The 21064-nt window shown below is 34.8% G+C and overlaps 1 protein-coding gene across 1 annotated transcript; it reads right to left on the bottom strand.

Annotated features, from left to right (window-relative positions):
• Positions 1-6278: 6278 nt before the first annotated feature.
• LOC111379328 (serine/threonine-protein kinase PEPKR2) lies at positions 6279-19628 on the bottom strand. Its single transcript, XM_023002683.1, has 5 exons — positions 19505-19628; positions 19303-19362; positions 18244-19215; positions 16024-16320; positions 6279-6952 (listed from the first exon to the last, which is right to left on the bottom strand). Exons 3-5 carry the CDS (start codon positions 18992-18994, stop codon positions 6609-6611), a joined length of 1392 nt encoding a protein of 463 aa, XP_022858451.1. The 5' UTR covers positions 18995-19215; positions 19303-19362; positions 19505-19628; the 3' UTR covers positions 6279-6608.
• Positions 19629-21064: the final 1436 nt, after the last annotated feature.

Raw genomic sequence — 21064 nt, 5'->3', positions numbered from 1 at the left:
AAAAGTAAACTTGTCGTAAATCACCTATTTATAAACACACAACTTTTAATTCTTTATTTAATAAAAAAAATTTACTTTTTCTTCCCTTATTTTGTACAACCATACAACATTATAACTGTATTAAGTAGGATAAAGACAGTTTGGTTTTGTTTTTCCATTTATGGGTCCATTTTCATATGAATGGACTTATAATCCAAAGACATAGTCAGAGTTGATGGCCCATCTGGCCCATGCCGTCATCTTCTAGCTAGCTGTAGAAATTAGCACACTGTGCTTTTATTAAAAGCCCCTAATTAATCTTTGTCCACTTCCATCAGTTCACACCTCTGTCTGAGTGTCTCTTCATTATTTTCTTTAATTTTTTATTTTCCCTTATGCACCTTTTTTCATCTAAGAAGCTATAATTGTTATAGGTTTCTAGTTCTGATATTTCAAAAATTAGAATTTCTCATTCGAGAACCATTGATTATATGTAATTCTTGGAATCAAATCAAAATCTTCGACTCACTGATTATATGTAATTCTTGGAATCAAATCGAAATCGACGATTCCGATTAAAATTTCTAGGATGATTGATGGTATAAAATCTTAATATTTGTGTAATTTCACTTATTTCATTGTTATATGATCTAGAAGATTGTTTTATCATTTAATTTTTTGATAGTTCAGTCTCGAGTACTTTTAATTTATAACCGTTAACGCAATCAAACTTAGGTTGAAAATGTTTTAATTATAATTTAACTGGGTAAAATATACTTTTTATTTATACATCTTTTGAGACCTACAATTTATTGTTCACTTATTGTTTACATATTCCATAATACTCACCACTTATAAGCAAATAAAAGCATTGCCAAACAAACACTTAGGGGCTGTTTTCTTCGTGTTTCAGTTTTGAGTTTTGAACTTATTTTGGATTTTGTATTTTGAGTGTCTGTTTTGAAATTGTTGAAAATGCTTTCTTTTTGCCATTTTGGAACCATTTCCCGTGTTTTTTTTTTCAGTTTTGTACTGAAAATGCCCAAAAACGTCGTTTTGTGTTTTCTTCACAATTTTTTTTTTCGTTTTCGAAAACGGGAAAGAGAGTACGTTTTCACCTTTTTGAAAAATCAAAAACAAAAAAGGGCCCGAAAACGACAAAGAGAATACAACCTTATTCTTCCCAAATTTTAGGCATGAAGATTATTTTGGTGTGTAGAAAATCAGATTTGACTTGTAAGAAATGTATCATTCATTAAGTACATGTGGCCGGTTTAATCTAAACTGAACCCTTCCAACGCTCTTCATTATAATAGAACAAACTAAATATTCAAGCTCAAATCTCGTTGCTATCGATTTATCAATAATTATCACATCTCAATCTTTTCAGTAAAAGTATGAAAATATTTTCTCATTGAACTCCTTTTCCCGCACAATATTTAGGGTTTATTTGAGAGAGATTCTTTTAAAAATTATATTTTAAAAATCATTTTCAATCACATTGCACTTGAACCGAAATTGATAACATAAAGTTATTCATATATTACATGATTTATTTTATAATGTTACCTAGTTAAATTATATTATAATTAAATTTTAAGCTCGGCCAAACGTGCACGTAATCTTTTGAAAGGTTGGGTCACGTGCAGTTGAACAAGTCATGCTGGCGTTTTGGCAGACATGATGGGTTAATTACATTAGAGGTTGACAGTAAGTGGGCCTTGGTCCAATTATATATAAAAATGATTATTCATTTATGGTTTTTAAAAAAAATTCTAATATATGAGGGGTATTTTCGTAATTTGGCGGTGATCATTTTTGTTTTGATTTGATTTGACAGATCATAGTAGCCTTGCAAATTTTTTTGGGCCAATTGGTAGGGTTGAACATTGTTCGATCCGATTCTGTTCTCTTTAGAACTGAATCGAATCGAAATTTTCAGGTAGATAGCAAGTGGAATCGTCAGATCCAAATTTAATTAGAGAAAATTACCTGAAACCCTATCTTTAAAGATTAATTTTCAAAAAACAAGGGAATTAATTTTTATTTCACAAATCAGGTGATAATTAATTTTTAATAACTGTAATGAATAAAAATTTAATTAAAACCTAATCTACATATTCATCCCCACTCCACCCCATTCCCAATTCATCCCCGACTTGTTTTCTCCCTATTCTCTATGTGCCACTACAGAATACCCACCACCACCTGCCTGTGATTAAAACCAAGTTATAGTCGCCATCACCACTATGCAAGCAATGCCTTCGATGATGGTGTTGCACAAACACTGCGCGTGACGACGATGAGTTTTAAACTAGGTCGCAGTAAAATGTTGCTGCTACAACCAGTGGCGATTTGCTTCACCGGACGTCACAATAGTAGCAAGCTGATGCTCGCGACAACGCTGCTTGCTCCACTATCAGAGCTAACAGAAATTTCTGCTATATCCCCAAACAGATCGATCTCTTGTCCAACCAGAAGGTTTCAAATGTAAATTTAGGTGGTGGGTACAATGGATGGAGGGGTGGTGATGGGGAGATTACTAGAGGTAACAGAGATCACTTTGGTGGTGGTAGAGGTAACTTCACAGGTGGTGGCGAGAATATTGAAAGCGGTGGTAAGCTTATAGGTGGTGGTGGCTGTAAGTAATTACCGGAGATGAGCTCATGAGTGGTGGTGGAGAGAAAAATGATTTTGGTGTTGGATTTGGTGATGAAGGAGATGGAACCAGCATAGTTTTATCAAATTTTAAGTGGTTGGTGGTTTTTTATCTGATCTTTTATTTAACCAAAGTTTTGGGATGATTGTTGGTATTTTGCAGTGTCGATAATTTTCTTATCTGTGGTGATTCTATTGTTGGTGATAGTGTAGGCTGTGATGGTTCTGTGACTGGTTGTAACTTGAGATTGACCTGGTCATAGACAGTCACACTGAATACAATCTTGGTCACACTTAATCACACCAAAGATAAAGTTGGTCGAGGTTAATCATAGGTCTGTAGTGTGTGCATATTTGTTTGTAGTGACCCTATGCAATTAAGTATGTGTTTGTTGTGAATGTTTGTGATCAATTTTGTGTTGATTGTGATTGGTTGTAACTTGAGATTGACCTGGTTACAGACAGTTACACCGAATACAAATTTGATCACAGTTAATCATATCGAAGACAAAGTTAGTCACAAGCGTTAGAGTGATCATTGGAGCAGTTTGTCGGAGGGATCACCGGTGCGGGTGTCGAAATGATCGTCAGAACAGTCGTCGGAGTGACTGTCAGAACAACTGTCGATCACTGTCTCTGATGGCGACATGGAATGAAGGTAGTGTAGTTAGGTGATAGGATAGGGTGGGTGAGATGGCATGTGTGGAAATAACTACTGTATATTATATTATATTTTAAAATTTAATAAAAAAAAATTTCTACTTGATTTTTGAAATATTTTAATGAATTTGTTATTTATGAAATGTGATCTTTAAAACTAGGAATTATGTTAAGATCCTATTTAATTATAGAATCATTCGGGTTTGATTCCATTAGGTTCCATTCGATTTCGGGCTCTATACAATAATTAATTTTTTAATATTTACAAGTTACAACGCTATATTAATTCAACTATAACATGTTTAATCTTAACTCTTACACACAAAAATAAAATTAAATAAAAAATAAAAATTAAATAAATAAAATCAATTTCTTTATATCTTTTTCGCCACTCTTTGTTGAGTTCTTCATAAATTTGACTGTTAAAATTACAAGAATGTGAAGATAGTGAGCTCACAATAATGAAGAGATGCACAACCAAATTTTCAATTCGATTTCTTCAGAATGATAGAAACAATAGAATAAGAGATTTGGATAAAATTTAAGTCAATTTGATTAAGTTGGCTTGGTTGGAAATTAGAAATAAAAAAATTATACTTTGATTTGGGCTAATTAGTTAGCAAAATTATTTAAAAAATAAAATAATTTGACTTATTTAAAATAAAAAATTTAAATATGTAGGAAAATCGATTATTTAATTCTTGGTCTAGAACTTAGAACCGAACTGAACTCGTCGGTTCTTGATTCAATTTGATTCTCAAGTTTTAAGTTCAGTTCAGATTTTCATTTGAGTTGTTCAAATTAAAGTTGACAGATTATATTATTCAGAGACGGATTTAGGGGGGCTGGGCTGTAGCCCCCACACTTAGGCCCAAGAACTTTTTTTTAAGGTATTTTTTATTTTTTTGGGGTAAAAAATTAGTTTTTTATGTGTAAATTTTTTTTCACGTAGTAGTCCGATTTAAAATTTTGTTGCTCGGTACAATCCTGGATCCGTCCCTGATATTATTACCTAAGTAATTACGCATTGTAGAAAGTCAGTATTATTAAAAAAAAGTAAGTTTTTCAATACAAATTTCAAATGAATTTCTTATGTTAGAGGATATTGATGGCTTGAATCAAATGAAGCATACATGAGTTTGTTCGACAAAGTACTTTGTGATCAAGGTAAGGAAGCTATTCCCCCATCAACTTTGAAATAACTTGATTGAGGGACCGTGGAGTTTGTCAATCTCCTACCCCAATGTTTCTTGGAATAACTAAGTTTGAAGGGTTGTTATTGAGTTGTCAAAATGTACGGACCCTTCAAATTCACAATGTGGTGTCATACTCCCTAGAAAAATCTTGATCGAGACATGACATAGTATCTCATTCGATAATTTAATTAAATAAGGGTAGTCTATACTCCAAGCTAAGGTCAACTATAAGGGGAATAAAAATAATGTAACGATCACCAGTGAAGTAGCTAAGGGCTATAAAGAATGCTAAAAAAGTTTAAGTTAGAATTAAGTCGATTTGTCCATCTCACTATTTTTTATTCTTTATTTTTAGTTGAACAAACATAATAATTACAGTCGTAAAAGAAAAATGATGGAATTCTCAATCCTCTTCAAACATGTAAATTTTAATTAGGGAGTACTTTCATACCAAAATAACACTCTCTCAAGTTGAGATCTGGTGTGCTAATTTAGTTGTTCTCACTCAATTTCGACATCCGGGCACATCAGCTCTTGCTAATAAATGAGAATTACATCATTTCACTAGCGATGTCAATGTAGTATACTATGCTCAAGGGATAAAAAATTTAGGGGAGGACGTTTAAATGTGGGCAACAGATTTCATTATCTCAGCTCTTCTATCTTGAGACTCTTATTGATTTCTTACCTATTATTATCTCGGTATCTATCATAAACTAGGACACTTAACTTTAGAAACCTATTACTGTCCCGTGAGCTGAGGTTATTAGAATGAGCCACCAGCAACGGCAGCCCTTGACCTTCTGGCACGCCTTGCCGAAGATGCCGATCGTGGTTGTGTCATCCTTGCACGAGCTCTGTTCGATCCTCATGAACATTGTCATTCCGATCACTGGTACCCCTTATCATTAATCGCAGCAATCGTACCCTCCAAGCTCACATGACAGTACACCCTAGCCTTACACCCAAGCAAAATCATTAACTTCCACTCTCTTTTCTCTGAACATTCCCCCTACACACTGGCGGACCCACAGTGGGTCCTGGTGGGTCAAGTGACCCACCAACTTAAAATTCAATTTTTATTTTTTTTTTCCCAGAAATCAGATTTGAAGCCTCATTCTTTGGGAAATTATTTCTTGCCGATGATTTTTTTTCCCTATGAAATGGAATTGGGGATCCACTTAAGTGCTTCAATTTTTATCTTGTTTTGGCGATTTTATAGTAATGGATTCTTGCCATGATTTTTTTTCTTTGTTTAAACTATAATGTAGTTGATAACGTAACATTTAGACTTTGCTATGACTTTCGTATTTTTTACTTGAATTCATTGTTTTCATTGATTGTGATGTAAAAATAATTTAAAAGTAAATACTTTTTTCTTTTTTTTTTTAATGATTACAATGTTAATGAAAGGATTATTCGTGATAAAAGCTGATGTCGGAAATAAAAAGGATCGATAAACTTGGTGACATTAGAGATAAAAGTACCTGTGTTCTTTGCAAGTTTAATTGTGCCTCACTAATTTCAAATATCTGCGTCCTCTAGTACTTCAATGTGACTCATCACCATTTGCCGCCACAAAGAAATCCCATCCTTAATCCCATCACTCTTTTCGATGTTTAAGGTTTCACTATACATGGCTTCCATTAAAGTCGTCGACCAACGTCCCATTTGTTGATCCCAAAGGCGATGGAAGATTGAGATTTAATGGTAATAATGATATATTCAAGATCGCTTCACGAAAACAAGATTAAAGTAAAGTAGAAAAAGAGAAACTAAGCAGAGGAACGATAAAACTAAGGCTCAACTAATCATCAAAGAAACACACAGATTTACTTACAGGAAATACCATCTCAGCTTTCAACAGTCGTTAGGTCATATTAATATTTGAACAATGCACAACCATCAACTTAAGTATTATCTCATGACCTTATAATCAACAATATAAGGGTCAGCATTTTATGTACACAGAAGTCGGTTAATCGCACCTTCTAGTCTAGACGACGAAGCATCTATCTTCCGTCACTGTCTTGGTAAGGCTTCAGCTAGTATAAGTTATCTTCCACCCCAGCTATGTTCAAAATTGCGAGATGCATCAGCAGTTTTACTTTGGAGTCAAAATGCTGTACAGAGGTTTCCAGTCTTCAAGTTAGACGAACACTCCTGTTCAATTGGCCGAGCTGGACTACATAACCTGCTTCTCTTAGGTTCAGATATTCTAACACGTGAAATTGCTACAGCAAGAACATCGACAAGACCACTATCCTCTCCTACGGTTGAACCACCAGATACTAAAGTTGGACTAGAGTCTTCACTGAGTGTGTTTCGGGATATTAACTTGTTTCTCTCGGACTCTGCCACAGGTAGAGAAGTTGTCTGTTTTAAAGTGTTCTGCACCTTTGGTTTGACAGTTGAGGTTTTCAATGTGGGTTCAGTGTAGAATGAAATCCATGGATGCCCTGAAAAAAACACATTTAACAATAAGTTCCAAAGAACAAGAGACTGATGATCAGTAGTCATATAGAACTCACTAAGGAACATTAAATGTCTAAAACGGTCAAGATCAAAACAGAGATTGCTCCAAAAATGCCCAATGTGTTAACAGAAGTATGAGATTCCAAAATTAAACATAAATCATTAATGCCATTGCCCAACATGAGAATTACATGAATAATTTTCTATATTTACTTATCGTAATTTTTTTGTAAGATTTTAGGCACATTCCTTTCAACGTTATGCCCAACACTCAATATTAAGCCTAGGCTTAATGTATAACGAACAAATATATCCAACATTTTGTTCATTCACAAAACGTAAGGTGCACAACCTAATACTATAAGTGTGATGGCCCGAATCCTTGACTATTCGAGAGTCACAGTTGGTATATTATAATACCCACATTCGAATTTCCGGGTCTAATTATCAAAATTGAAAATTTAGGGGCTCATTTGAGGGTTAATCCACCTTCTAAGACCTTATAGCAAACTTACCATAAGTGCTAATTCCCACATGTTTTTGATAAAATTCTTGGTCAAACACTTAGAAAATTCTTGATTTATACTTGATTGATTGATCAAACATAAGGTAAAATTATTTATTTATGCTTGATTGACCAAACATAAGGTAATGTGTAGTGTGAATGCATAAATGAAGGAATGATAGAGAGATTCTTGCTCATTTCATAAATTTCAAAGGACAAATTCCACCATCATGAAATTTTTCTTGAAGATGCATGCTTAATCTTCTCCTATTTAAACCTCTCATTCACATTCACATGCTACCACTCACTAGTATATTTTTTTAGTCCAAATAATATATACATAAACATTCATAGCCGAGGTGAAAATTTGTAGAGGTATTAAGTTTCTATTATTCTTTCATTCAAATTTCACTGTAAGTACGCAGCATATATTGAATTATTGTTATGTAATGAATTTCAAGAAAATTATTATGGGTCTCATATGCTATGATATGATTATGATTATGTTAAGGGGACCGGAGTTTAGTAGCGTAACACATAAGAATTCTTACCACCTATGTTCGTTAAATTCTTATGTCTCCGTTATGCTAATTAAGATTATTATGCTCTTTTAAGTTATATACAATAATAATTCATGCCGTATTTATTGAGATTTTATAAATCTCAACCTATGATAATTCTCCCCTTTCAGGCAACTGATGGTTCGAGGCAATCAACGTGGATATGAGAATGAGGCTAGGATTAATAAAATTGTGTTGTGTTTAAAACACAACTTTGAATTTCAAATTTAATTGTTATGTTAGAATTATTTTCTTTCATTTTTCGCAGCTACATGATAAAATCAAAATTTATTTACTCATTGAAGAAAAAATAAAAATTATTTCATGCTCTTATTTTAGTTCTTATGAAAGAATTAAGTTTTATTTAGTGACTCTCGAATAGTCAAGGATTCGGACCGTCACAGTTGGTATCAGAGCTAAGAGTTTTCAAATCGGTTCTGTAGACTTAACATATATATTTTCAAAATTTCGAGCTTCAAGAGTTTTCTGAAAAATTTTTTTTGATAAGAATGCATCTTAGAATTGATTTATTTAGTTGGACTTTATTATAAATAGACTAATACTATCTAAAAGCTTTAGTCCAAGAATCGGTTTGGATCCAATGATTAAGATGAATTTTTTTGAAAACAAGTTGATATTTAAAATGAGATTTTAAGTTGTTCTAAGTCACTAGCCACTATGTCATTCTCTATGTCTCTACTTCCTTGAACTAGGTATGTATGCACTTCAAATATTCATGTCATCTCATTTATGAAAGCATGCTTATTACATAAAATAGCAATCATGAATATCATGACAAAAGAAGAATATAGTTGCAATTTATTTAGACTTGTTATGCATAAAAGTCAATAAAAATATAAAATTTTGTATGTTATAAGTGTTTACTATTATGTCATTGATAGAAGATCTAAGATTTTATACTAATGGAAAAACCATGAAATATATAGATGATAGCTATGTGATTTTAAATGCATGTTAAGTTTAATGGAAATGATTCAACTAGAGGTTAAGTTTACGATAATATAGAATCACATATTATATGAATTAGATTAATAATAAATCCACGTACGATAATTCATCCCTTTATCACTACCTTTGTAAAAACAAGGAAAAAACTGTGGATGGTTATTAATATGTTTTCTTAAAAAATTTTAACTCTTGGTACAATAATCCATTCCTTTATCACGACCTTTGTAAAAAAAAAAAAAAAGGGAAAAACTATGGATGATTATTGATACGTTCCCTTAAAAGTTCCAACTCTGGTATAATAGCTGATTTTTTTACCACTGCCCATGTGTAAAAAATAAAAATAAAAAAATTGAAAAGCTCTTTTGGAAAGAAAAGTAATTATGTTCCTTTCTTTCTGATAGATGGTGAGCGGACAAGGTCAAACCAGTCGAACTGAGAGGCGCAATCATTTTACTTGGTTGCATAGGAATTACAAGAGAAACCCGAACCACGGTTTGATATAACACATAGATGCCATGGAAAGGATTTACCGAGGGGCAAAGGCGAATGTATATCAATTTCATAGGGATGAGATCGTGTATCACCTTGACCGAACCCTTACTACTTATTGGAGGCAATTTATCAAGGGAATCGAAGAGACCTTCGACTACCAGACCTCTCCTGATTTACTACTTCGATGCATGAGGGAAAGGTGGAGGGTGAATCGTGAAGACTTTAGAGATACCAATAAGTGCCAGGCTATGAATCCAATCTAGGTAATGTCATAACAATACCTGAGGTTGACTATGAGGGAAATTATGTTGAAGAAGACCCGAGTGAAGAATACAACCCCGCGTCGTATTCCGCTATTTATCCGAAACCAAATCCTGAGGAAAAAGAAAGGGAGGATACTGGGAAGAACTATTAGATGATGCCTAGTTGACTTTACCTTTTTCAATTTTTGAATTTCAGTTGTTTGGACACTGAGTATGCTCGGTGGTTTGTTATTTATGTGAACTTATGAATATTTATGAATAAAAGCATGCCATTTCTTTATGTTTCATATCCTCAATTTAACTTAACTCTAAATAATTACTATCATTTAATTAAGGCTATGGCACCCCGAAGTAGAAGGACTAACAATAACAATGACCAAAATCAAGAGTCCACACAACCTGCTCAGCCTCAGCCTAAAACGATTGACCCATAGTTTGCCCAACAATTTCTCGCTATGATGCAAACTTTTGTGCAAGCTACGATGCCGCCGCCACCACCTCCTCAACAGCCAACACCATCATCTTATCCGCCACCTCAACCAAAACAACAGCACGAAGTTACCCTTGACACTAGGACTACTGTTGCTGTGGTTGAGTAGTTCAGGAAATAGCATCCTCCTATCTTTCATGGTAGTACGGACCCCTTGGAAGCGGAGGACTGGCTGGTGGGCATGGAGAGAATTTTTGAACTCATTAACTGCCCGAGACCTAGAAGAGTGATATGTGCAACCTTTATGCTACGTAAAGGCGCTAGACGGTGGTGGGACACCACTACCAAATCAAGGGCTCCTGGTCATGTTTGGATGTGGGATGAATTCAAGGAGGCTTTCTGAAAAAGTACTACCCACGAGTATTCGAAATCGAAAAAAGGTTGAGTTCCTCACTTTGACTCAGGGCTCAATGACGTCGATCGAGTACGAGCAGAAGTTTGAAGAGTTGGCTCATTATACCCCTGAGTTTGTGGATACAAAGGACAAGAAGGCAAGACGTTTTGAGCAGGTTCTGAGAGATGATTTGAAATGGACTATCATAGTGCTTCAGCTTGAAAACTATCATGATGTGTTGGCAAGAGCACAATTGGTAGATTTCAAGAACCATACTCGTGGGGAGGAAAAACAGCTTAATGGACAGTCAGAGAAGCGAAAGTGGGTGGATAATAAGGGTAAAGGGAAACAAGATTATGCCAAAAAGAGTAAAGGAAATTCAGCGCAAGATGGCAACAAGAGTTACCCACGCTGTGGAAAATGTCAGAAGCATCATCAGGGAGCTTGCCTTTTGGGGACGAATTCTTGTTTTCGGTGTGGAGGACAAGGACACATGGCTCAGTATTGCCCAAAGTATGGGAGCAACCAGCAAAGATCACCGGGGAACAACCAACATAGACAGGGCCATGCACCAGAAGGACAGGCTAGGGTTTATACACTGGCAGGGCAGGAGAAGGATCAGAATCGAAATGTCTTAGCAGGTAAAGTCCTCATATCCGACTTACTAGCCTATGTATTGATAGATCTGGTGCAACTCACTCCTTTATAGCCCTTAAGTTTCTATGTAAACTGGATGTTATGGTTGAATATGCACAATTCCCTTTAGTAGTAACGATGCCCACTGGGGATATAGTGAATATTAATCAAATAGTTGGAACAGCAAGACTAGAAATTGATGGTAAATCATTGGAGATGGAATTGCATGTATTAGATAAGGACGAGTTTGATGTGATTCTTGGGATGGATTAGCTATCCAAGAATCACGCGATAATTCGTTGTTTAGAAAAAGAGGTGATTTTTTAAAGACCGAGGGAAGAGAGATTTCGATTATCTATGGTTGGAGGTGGAACCTTACCCCGCACCTTGCCTGCATTGAAAGCCCGACAGCCTGACAGGTCGTACCATTAGAAATCACTAAAGGATTCCTAATGTCAGTAATAAGTAGAGAAGAGAACAATAGATTAACTGTTGACGAGGTTAGGGTGGTATGTGAATATCCATAAGTCTTCCCCGAGGAGTTGCCAAGCATGCCACCAGAACGAGAGGTAGAATTTACAATTGACCTTACTCCCGGCTCAGTACCCCTCTCTAAAGCCCCGTATAGAATGACACCCAAAGAATTACAAGAATTGAAGACACAGCTGGAAGAACTATTGGACAGAGGTTTCATTCGGCCCAATGTATCTCCATGGGAGGCACCGGTGCTGTTTGTTAAAAAGAATGATGGATCCATGAGGATGTGTATCGATTACAAAGAATTGAATAGAATCACTATCAAGAATAAGTATCATCTTTCCAGGATTGAGGATTTGTTTGATCAGCTTAGAGGTGCAGTGGTATTTTCCAAAATCGATTTAAGGTCTAAATATCATTAATTGAGAATCAAAGCTAGTGATATCTCTATGATTGCTTTTAGAACTCGGTACAGACACTATGAGTTCTTAGTTATGCCATTTGGACTACCTAATGCTCCTGGAGCCTTTATGGATTTGATGAACCGCGTTTTCCACAAGTATTTGGATTAGTTTGTTATCGTGTTCATCGATGATATCCTAATCTACTCAAGGAATAATGAGGAACATGAAGAACATTTAAAGATTGTGTTGGAGGTATTGAAGGAGGAAAACTCTATGCCAAGTTCAAAAAGTGTGAGTTTTGACTGGAGCGGGTAGCATTCCTTGGACACATTGTCACTGCCCGAGGAATAGAGTGTTGAATTGGTCAAGGCCAACCAATGTAAGAGAAATTCGTAGTTTCTTAGGCTTAGCAGGATCCTATCGGAGGTTCATTGAAGGATTCTCCAAAATATCAGGACCGTTTACACAATTAACACGCAAGGTGTGAAATTTGACTGGACAGAGAAGTGTGAACAAAGCTTTAAGGAATTAAAACAAAAGCTAGTAAACGCCCCAGTGTTAACCATACCCAACGGATCAGACGGTTTTGTAATCTATAGTAATGTTTCGAAACAAGGTTTGGGATGTGTCTTGATGCAGCACGGCAAAGTGATTGCCTACGCATCGAGACAATTAAAACTACATGAACAAAGCTACCCCACGTACGACCTAGAACTTGCTGCGGTAATTCATGCATTAAAAATTTGGAGGCATTATCTTTACAGAGGTAAATGTGACATTTATACGGACCACAAAAGCCTCAAGTACATCTTCACCCTGAAGGAATTGAATATAAGACAGAGAAGGTGGCTTGAGTTAGTTAAGGATTACGATTGTGAAATTCATTATCACCCAGGCAAGGCGAATGTGGTAGCTGATGCCTTGAGTCGGAAAACGGCAGGTCAATTAGCTATATTGACTACACAAGAACCACTATGGAGAGAATTTGAGAGATTGAATCTCGAAGTTGTCACCACTCAACCAGGTGTGGCCGCTCGAGAGCAGCTCTCTCTATCCGACCCACACTTTGTGACAGAATTAAAGGACATCAAAAGGGTGATCAGTCCTTCGAGTACATCAAGTCTAAGATTAACTCAGAAAAGTAGAAGGATTTCACCATAGCTGAAGATGACGCATTATATTATCAAGGACGGATGTGTGTACCAAATTTCGAAGAATTGAAAAGAGAGATTATAGAGCAGGCTCACTCCTCTCCTTATTTAGTACACCCGAAAAGTACGAAGATGTACAAGAATTTGAAGGCAATATTTTGGTGGGAAAGAAGAATATAGTTGAGTATGTCCAGAAAAGTTTAGTGTGTCAGCAAGTAAAAGCCGAATACCAGCGACCGTCAGGGTTATTTGAACCATTGGAGGTCCCAGAGTGGAAGTGGGAGCATGTGACTATGGACTTCGTGATTGGTTTTCCAAGGTCAGCAAGAGGTCATGATGCTATTTGGGTCATAGTAGATTGACTTACCAAATCAGCTCATTTCTTGCTTGTTCGAATGACGTTTACTATGGACCAATTCGCGCAGTTATATGTTAATGAGATAGTAAGGTTACATGGTGTGCCTGTTTCTATTGTATTGGATAGAGACCCAAGGTTCATATCGAACTTTTAGAAAAGTCCACACCGAGCTATGGGAACTAAACTAAAGTTTAGTACGACATTTCATCCTCAGACGGACGGGCAATCTGAGCGAACAATTCAAACATTGGAGGACATGCTTCGGACATGTATCCTGGAGTTTCGGGGACAATGGGAGAAGCATTTACCTTTAGTTGAATTCTCATACAACAATACTTACCAAACTTCAATTAACATGGCACCATACAAGGCATTATATGGGAGAAAGTGTAGATCACCAGTTCATTGGGATGAAGTCGGTGAGCGAAAGATTTTGGGGCCAGAAATTATTAAGCAGATAGTGCATGCAATTGAAAAGATTCGCTCCAGCATGAAAAGTGCTCAAGATAGACAAAAGAGTTATGCTGATAGAAAGAGAAAGTCTGGAATTTTTAGTTGGTGAGAAGGTATTCCTCAAAGTAGCACCGATGAAAGGAGTGCTACGTTTTGGCAAGAAGAGTAAGTTGCAACCAAGGTTTATTGGCCCGTTTGAGATCTTGCAACGTATTGGGAATGTCGCATATCAATTAGCATTACCTCCCGAACTTTCAGCTGTACATGACGTCTTCCATGTGTCAATACTAAGAAAGTACATCCCCGATCCAGGCCATGTGGTCAACCCATCAGTCTATTGAATTACAGAGAGGTTTAAACTATGAAGAAGTACCAATAAGAATTGTTAGTCAAAAATTTCAAGCCCTCCGGAACAAAGTGATCTCACTAGTAAAAGTACAATGGCGAAATCACTCGGTTGAAGAGGCCATGTGGGAGCGAGAGGGGGAGATGCGGGCAAAGTACCCACAACTCTTCGATGAATTTCAAGGTAAATTTCCAGGATGAAATTTATTTTGAGGGTAGATTATAATACCCGCATTTCCGGGTCTAATTATCAAAATTGAAAATTTAGGGGCTCATTTGAGGGTTAATCCACCTTCTAGGACCTTGTAGCAAACTTACCATAAGTGCTAATTCCCACATGTTTTTGATAAAATTTTTGGTGAAACACTTACATAGAAAATTCTTGATTTATGTTTGATTGATTGACCAAACATAAGGTAAAATTTTTGATTTATGCTTAATTGACCAAACAAAAGGTAAAATTCTTAATTTATGCTTGATTGATTGACCAAATATAAGGTAAAATTCTTGATTTATGCTTTGATTGACCAAACATAAGGTAAAATTCTTGATTTATGCTTGATTGACCAAACATAAGGTAATGTATAGTGTGAATACATAAATGAAGGAATGATGGAGAGATTCTTGCTCATTTCATAAATTTCAAGGGACAAATTCCACCATCATGAAATTTTCCTTAAAGATGCATGCCTAATCTTCTCCTATTTAAACCCCTCATTCACATTCACATGTTACCACTCACTAGTATATTTTTTTTAGTCCAAATAATATACACACACATTCATAAGTCGAGGTGGAAATTTGTAGAGGGATTAAGTCTCTATTATTCTTTCATTCAAATTTTACTGTAAGTAAGCTGCCTATATCGAATTATTACTATGTTATGAATTTCAAGAAAATTATTATGGGTCCCATATGCTATGATATGATTATGATTATGTTAAGGGGACCGGAGTTTAGTAGCGCTACACATAAGAATTCTTACAACCTATGTTCGGTAAATTCTTATGTCTCCATTATGCTTATTAAGACTATTATACCCTTTTAAGTTATACACAATAATAATTCATGGCGTACTTATTGAGATTTTATAAATCTCACCTTATGATAATTCCCCCCTTTCAAGCAACTGATGGTTCGAGGCAGTCAACGTGGAGATGGCAATGAGGTTAGGATTAATAAATTATGTTGTGTTTAAAACAAAACTTTGAATTTCAAATTTAATTTTTATGTTAGAATTATTTTCTTTCTTTCATTTTTTGCAGCTACATAATAAAACTAAAATTTATTTACTCATTGAAGAAAAAATAAAAATTATTTCATGTTCTTATTTTAGTTCTTATGAAAGAAATAAGTTTTATTTAGTGACTCTCGAATAGTCAAGGATTCGGGTCGTCACACTAAGTAGGCCCTTCAATGTTTTTGTTTCAATTTTGCAGTTTTATACTATTATTGTCTTGAATAACATACCATAGACACTTAAGAAAACAAACCTAACTAAACACCAGTGTCAACATAATACTTGACACATAAACTTACCAAGCAAACTAGTGTCAATTATAATCATTACCATAGCCAAAATACCTAAATGAAAGAGGGGAAACTGGAGATTACTCACTTAGAACTTCATTTGCAGTAAGCCTCGCTGAAACACTCCTAGTCAACATGCTAGAGAGTAGATCACAAGCAGGCTGTGATACTGAGTCCCACACATCACCACTAAAATCAAGTTTTTCTTTCTTGATAGCTTCAAACACAGCTTCCAGAGAATCGCCTTGAAATGGGAGCATACCAACTAGAAGCGCATGTAGTAGGACACCAGCACTCCAGATATCCACTTTCTCAGAGTAATTACCCAACAGCACTTCCGGAGCAACATATGCAGGACTTCCAACTACACCCGTCAAGCTCTGACCTGTAATGAAGAAGATAATTATCACATGTGATAAACATCAAAAAATTTATTCAATTCAGTGCCTTGGAATTATAATTCATTCAACATATAAAATAAATACTCCTGGCCCGAAAGAAAAAGAAGCACATCCTAGGATAGGAAACTACTCATGATATAGATGAGATAGCAAGTGATGATGATGGAGATCAAGAAGAGATAACTGATAAGTACAATATAAGAATAAAGATAGACTTTAGATAAGAGCATCTTCAATAGATTCTATAAATACAATATGCTCTTTATTTTAAAGAGTTAATGCTTAAAAATAAGTTCTAAGAAACTCTATTTTAACCTTTTAAAATAGAGAGTGAGTTTGGCTCTCCAAATTTTGAAAGTCAAACTCACTCTCTATTCTTAATTTATAATGATTGTATTTGATAAATCATGAATTTCAATACTCTAATTCTTAAACTATTCAAACAACATTTAATTTGATTCGCCATTGACATATAAAAAATTATGTTAAATTAACATTTGAGGAAAAATCAATAAATGTTTATTGAGAAAAGCAAAATTAACAGCCAAAATAGAGATCATAGTTGAAGTACATAAAAATTTTGACTCTCTAAATTTAAAGATGCTATCTATTATGCTCTCTATAAATAGTATCTTGAAAATGCTCTAAGGAGTTAAATTAGAGTTTAATTCAAGTTATATTATTTAGATTATATTAGATTAGTTTTAATACTTTGATAAAATTTCAGTAGAAGTTTGTTTCCTTTTAACTTCTTTTTAGTTTACCTGCTATATAAATAGAGGGTCTTATTCAATGTAATAGTTAATCAAATCATATGAATAAAAATTGATTTCTCTATGCCCTCAATTCTTCTCTTCTTTGGCCCCCTTTCTTTTATTGTTCATTACAAATTACACGTTCCTATGTCACTTAGATAGTAGATGATAAATTTCTTAAGGGTTCAAGTTTGTTGCAGGTATACTTGAAGTAGCAAGTCAGTCCAGGTTAAAATTAAAACATGCCATTTTAGTTTCATCAGGTTCTCCCTTGCTCTTGTTGACATGTCAAAATGAAAAAAATCCTCTCCCTTCCCAACATCCCCACACCCACCTACTAGTCACAAACTCCTTTTTCTTTCGTTCTTTTTTCAGTTTTAAGAGATTTTAGTAAAGTAGGCAGCTAACGAAACAAAGCAATTTCTACATTCACCAAAAATTTAACAGACTGACACTTGTATGTACCATGTAGGTCCATTCAGTGTTCCTAACTGAATAAAACTATTGTGGACTTCTTTTTAACATTGGCTGCAAAATAACTGAATGGTAGAGATAAACAGTAGCCATCTTAACAACATATCAAGACAAAAAGCAATAATTTAACATTGAACATTATAGTAATGTAATACAGCAATCAAGAGTCCCCCCATCTCACTCAAAACCCAAACTGCTAAACATTATGCAGAATGAGCCTGGGGTAAATAGCATCAATTACATTTACTTATCAACCTCATATGGCCATCGAGAAAATTATTGAGTTAACATCATAAATATTAGCCACCAGGTGGACCAGACTTCTCAGACTGACAGTAACTTTCTCATGCTTCATATCAAGTTGACTGTCTGGTTGAAGCCTTTTGCTGGTCAAGTCACAAAGTCAGCTAGCAATTTTTTAGTCAGTAAAAGAAATTCAATGGCTCGTGTCACTATTATAAGTAAAACAAGAAATAGGGAAGTTAACTTACAGAAAATAGAATCTATTTAGCCCGGTATGCGATCAGAGAAATAGACATTATTAATATGAAAAGGAGAAACATCCATTTATTCACCGCAAAATACGTAGTGGATTTGGTCTATATATTATGTATAAAGGAGTACAAAAATGGAATACTGAAAGCTTCAGTGGAAAAGAAAATAATTAAAAATACTCACCATCTAAAATTCTCACAGCCAAACCAAAGTCAGCAAGCTTCATCTGTCCAGAAGTTGTAAGGAGGATATTCTCAGGCTTTATATCCCGGTGAACAACACCCATCTCATGGCAGTATCGGATGGCCAGCATTAGCTCCTTAATTATGTTAGCAGCCTGTCGTTCACTATACGGGCCTTCTCTAGCCATCTGATCAAGCAACCGCCCCCTAGAACAAAGCTCCATCACAAGATGGAAAGACTCAGCATCCTCGTACACTGCCTTCAGTGTCACAACACCTGGATGCCCTGAGAGGTGTTGCATTATCTCCACTTCCCGGTGTACAATCTCCTCCCCTTTCCGCAAAGTCTTGCACGCAAAATATTCTCCACTTGCTTTACACCGACAATACACTACTGACCCAAACTTTCCTCGCCCAATAGTTTCACCCAACTCATACTCTTGTTCAATCTTTTTCTTCCTACCCAAACGAGTTGCCACATCAATACATCCAATTTTCCTTTTAAGACCTCTGGCCGGAGAGTTCAAACATGCAGTCCCACATGGTGGGGCAGTGACAACTCCAGTTACTAAACTTCTATAGGAATCAGCATTTTTTACAGATACTACTTCCCTGCATTTCTTTTTCCTCCTTGAATAATCTTCCAAGGATAAATGTGACCACAATATTGCCAATGAATTTTGTTCCTCAACTTCTTTTTGACATACTTCTGATATCTCCACTCCCTTCCTCTTCTTCCTCAAACACTCCATGGACAATCAACAAATCCAATCCGACCCAAGTATTTAAGACCATAAGCAACATAAAACTAAAATTCACAGAGATTTTATAAAACCCTAAATTCACCAATGCCAAAAATCAAATCAATTCAACGAAATTTCCCTACTTTAACCTAAACAATCGATTAACCTATAATCTACCCCCAAAGATAATGAAAGCCCATGTTCAAATATTTCTGATTTTTGGTAAAATCCTGCAATCAGAAATAGTATCGATCAAAACCCCCTGTTTAATTTACTGTTTTAAAAGGAAGAAATAAAACAGGGCCAAGATTTTATACCCTGGCATGCTAAGGCTTCTTGATCTTTTTCTTGCGACCCATCTATTTACCCCCAATAATCTGCAATTACAGCAAAACAATTAATACCCTCGACAAATCATTAAAATAAATCCCCATTAAATCTAAACCGAAACTCGCAAATCCTTGAGAAAGAAAATCGCGAAGAGAAATTTATGCAAAGAATATTCGAGTAAAATTATACCTTCACACAGAAGAAATCTAGAGCGAAGAGAAGTAATCAATAGTCCTTCGGAGAACAAAAAGGGAAAGTTGTTCGTTTTTTCTGCTGTAGACACAGTGCGCACTGTGTATACGCACGTGACGCTAATAGCTGTGTCGCGCGAATTCATTAAGATCAGAGGTGGGGACCTGCCATGTCATCGATTTTAACGGTTGAGATCTGATCTGCGTGTGGGTCCAATTAGTCGTTTGCACCTCTTTACCAAAAATCACTCTCTCCGTCCATAAAGATAAGTTATGTTTTCCTTTTTCGTGTTCTATTTTTTATTTAAGAGGATAATTAATATATTAATTTTCTTATATATCATGTGCTTTGTTATTATGAATATAATTTAATTATTTTAAATATTGATTGCATTAATAATTTAATATAAAAGTATATTAAGGAAAACGATAGTAAAATTTATTATTTCAATTATATTAATTAATTTTTCTTGATATGTGTAAAAAATATAGGACTACCTTTATGGGTTGGAGGGAGCGACTTAATTTTGAAAACAAATTTTTTTTCTAGTTTCTTCATTGAAATTTATTCGCTTTATATAATTTCTCAAGTAAAAATTAATTTATGTAAATTCGATGTATTCGAAATAATAAAAACACATTTGCAATCTAAAATAGAAAGCATAAAAGTGAACCAAAATATTTACACGAGTTTCATGTGTTGAATTCTCATTTGTATTTGATTCAGTTACACATCTTGACCCACTTATATTGTAGACTTAAGAAAAAATATATACGGCAAAGTTCAAACAAGCATCGTAAGGAAACAAGAAAGAGGCCAAACAAACTATCAACCAAGGGTGACAGGCAGACCAAGTTGCTCATGGATTCGACTAGTCTAAACTCAATCACTTAGTTGCTCCAGATTGTATGGGGACAAATCGACGGACAAGCCAATCATAAAAAAAAATTTAAAATAAAATAAAAAGGGCCGACCTAGCTCGACTCATTGAGGCCTCGAGCTAGATCGTTTTTTGACTTACTTCATTAATTTTATTTTTTTTTAATTGCTTATTTCTTAGCTTATTTTATTTTTACAAGCCGATCTCAAGTGTTGAATTCGACACATTAACACTTCTTATTCAGCCATAATAATAATAGAAAAAAATTATATCTAAGAATTTAATTTTTACCCATTTCAACACAAAGAAATAAGGTTTAAAACTTCAAAATAAGATATTATTAAATTTTATTTATGAAATAATTAATTAAAAATATAATAAGGTCACAGTTTCATACAATTTAGTCACACATTATTGAATTTTTAGTTATAAATTATTTATCGATCACAAATGAAAAACTTTATATGTTACAATTTATTCATCGATCATAAAATCAAAAACTTTATATGTCAAAATTCATTCATAGATCATAAAATAAAAAATTTTATAGATCACAATTCATTTACCGGCCATAAATCACAAATTTTATAAGACAACTTATTTAATCACAAATTACCAAATTGATTGGTTACAAGTTATTTCTTGATCACAACTTAATAAATTGTGAGTCATGATCA

The sequence above is a fragment of the Olea europaea genome, unplaced genomic scaffold (assembly GCF_002742605.1).
Source record: "Olea europaea var. sylvestris unplaced genomic scaffold, O_europaea_v1 scaffold1972, whole genome shotgun sequence".
NCBI lineage: Eukaryota > Viridiplantae > Streptophyta > Magnoliopsida > Lamiales > Oleaceae > Olea > Olea europaea.
The sequence above is the reverse complement of the archived record's forward strand: the minus strand, read 5'-3'. Positions and strand labels throughout refer to the sequence as shown.

Bases quoted from the DNA above. Each gene is read 5' to 3' on its own strand.
- LOC111379328 (XM_023002683.1), bottom strand. From the start codon at position 18,994: ATGGAGTGTTTGAGGAAGAAGAGGAAGGGAGTGGAGATATCAGAAGTA. The intron at 16,321-18,243 runs GTGAGTATTTTT...TCTTCATTACAG, and splicing joins GGCTGTGAGAATTTTAGATG to GTCAGAGCTTGACGGGTGTA. The intron at 6,953-16,023 runs GTGAGTAATCTC...TGTTTTTTTCAG, and splicing joins TACTGCAAATGAAGTTCTAA to GGCATCCATGGATTTCATTC.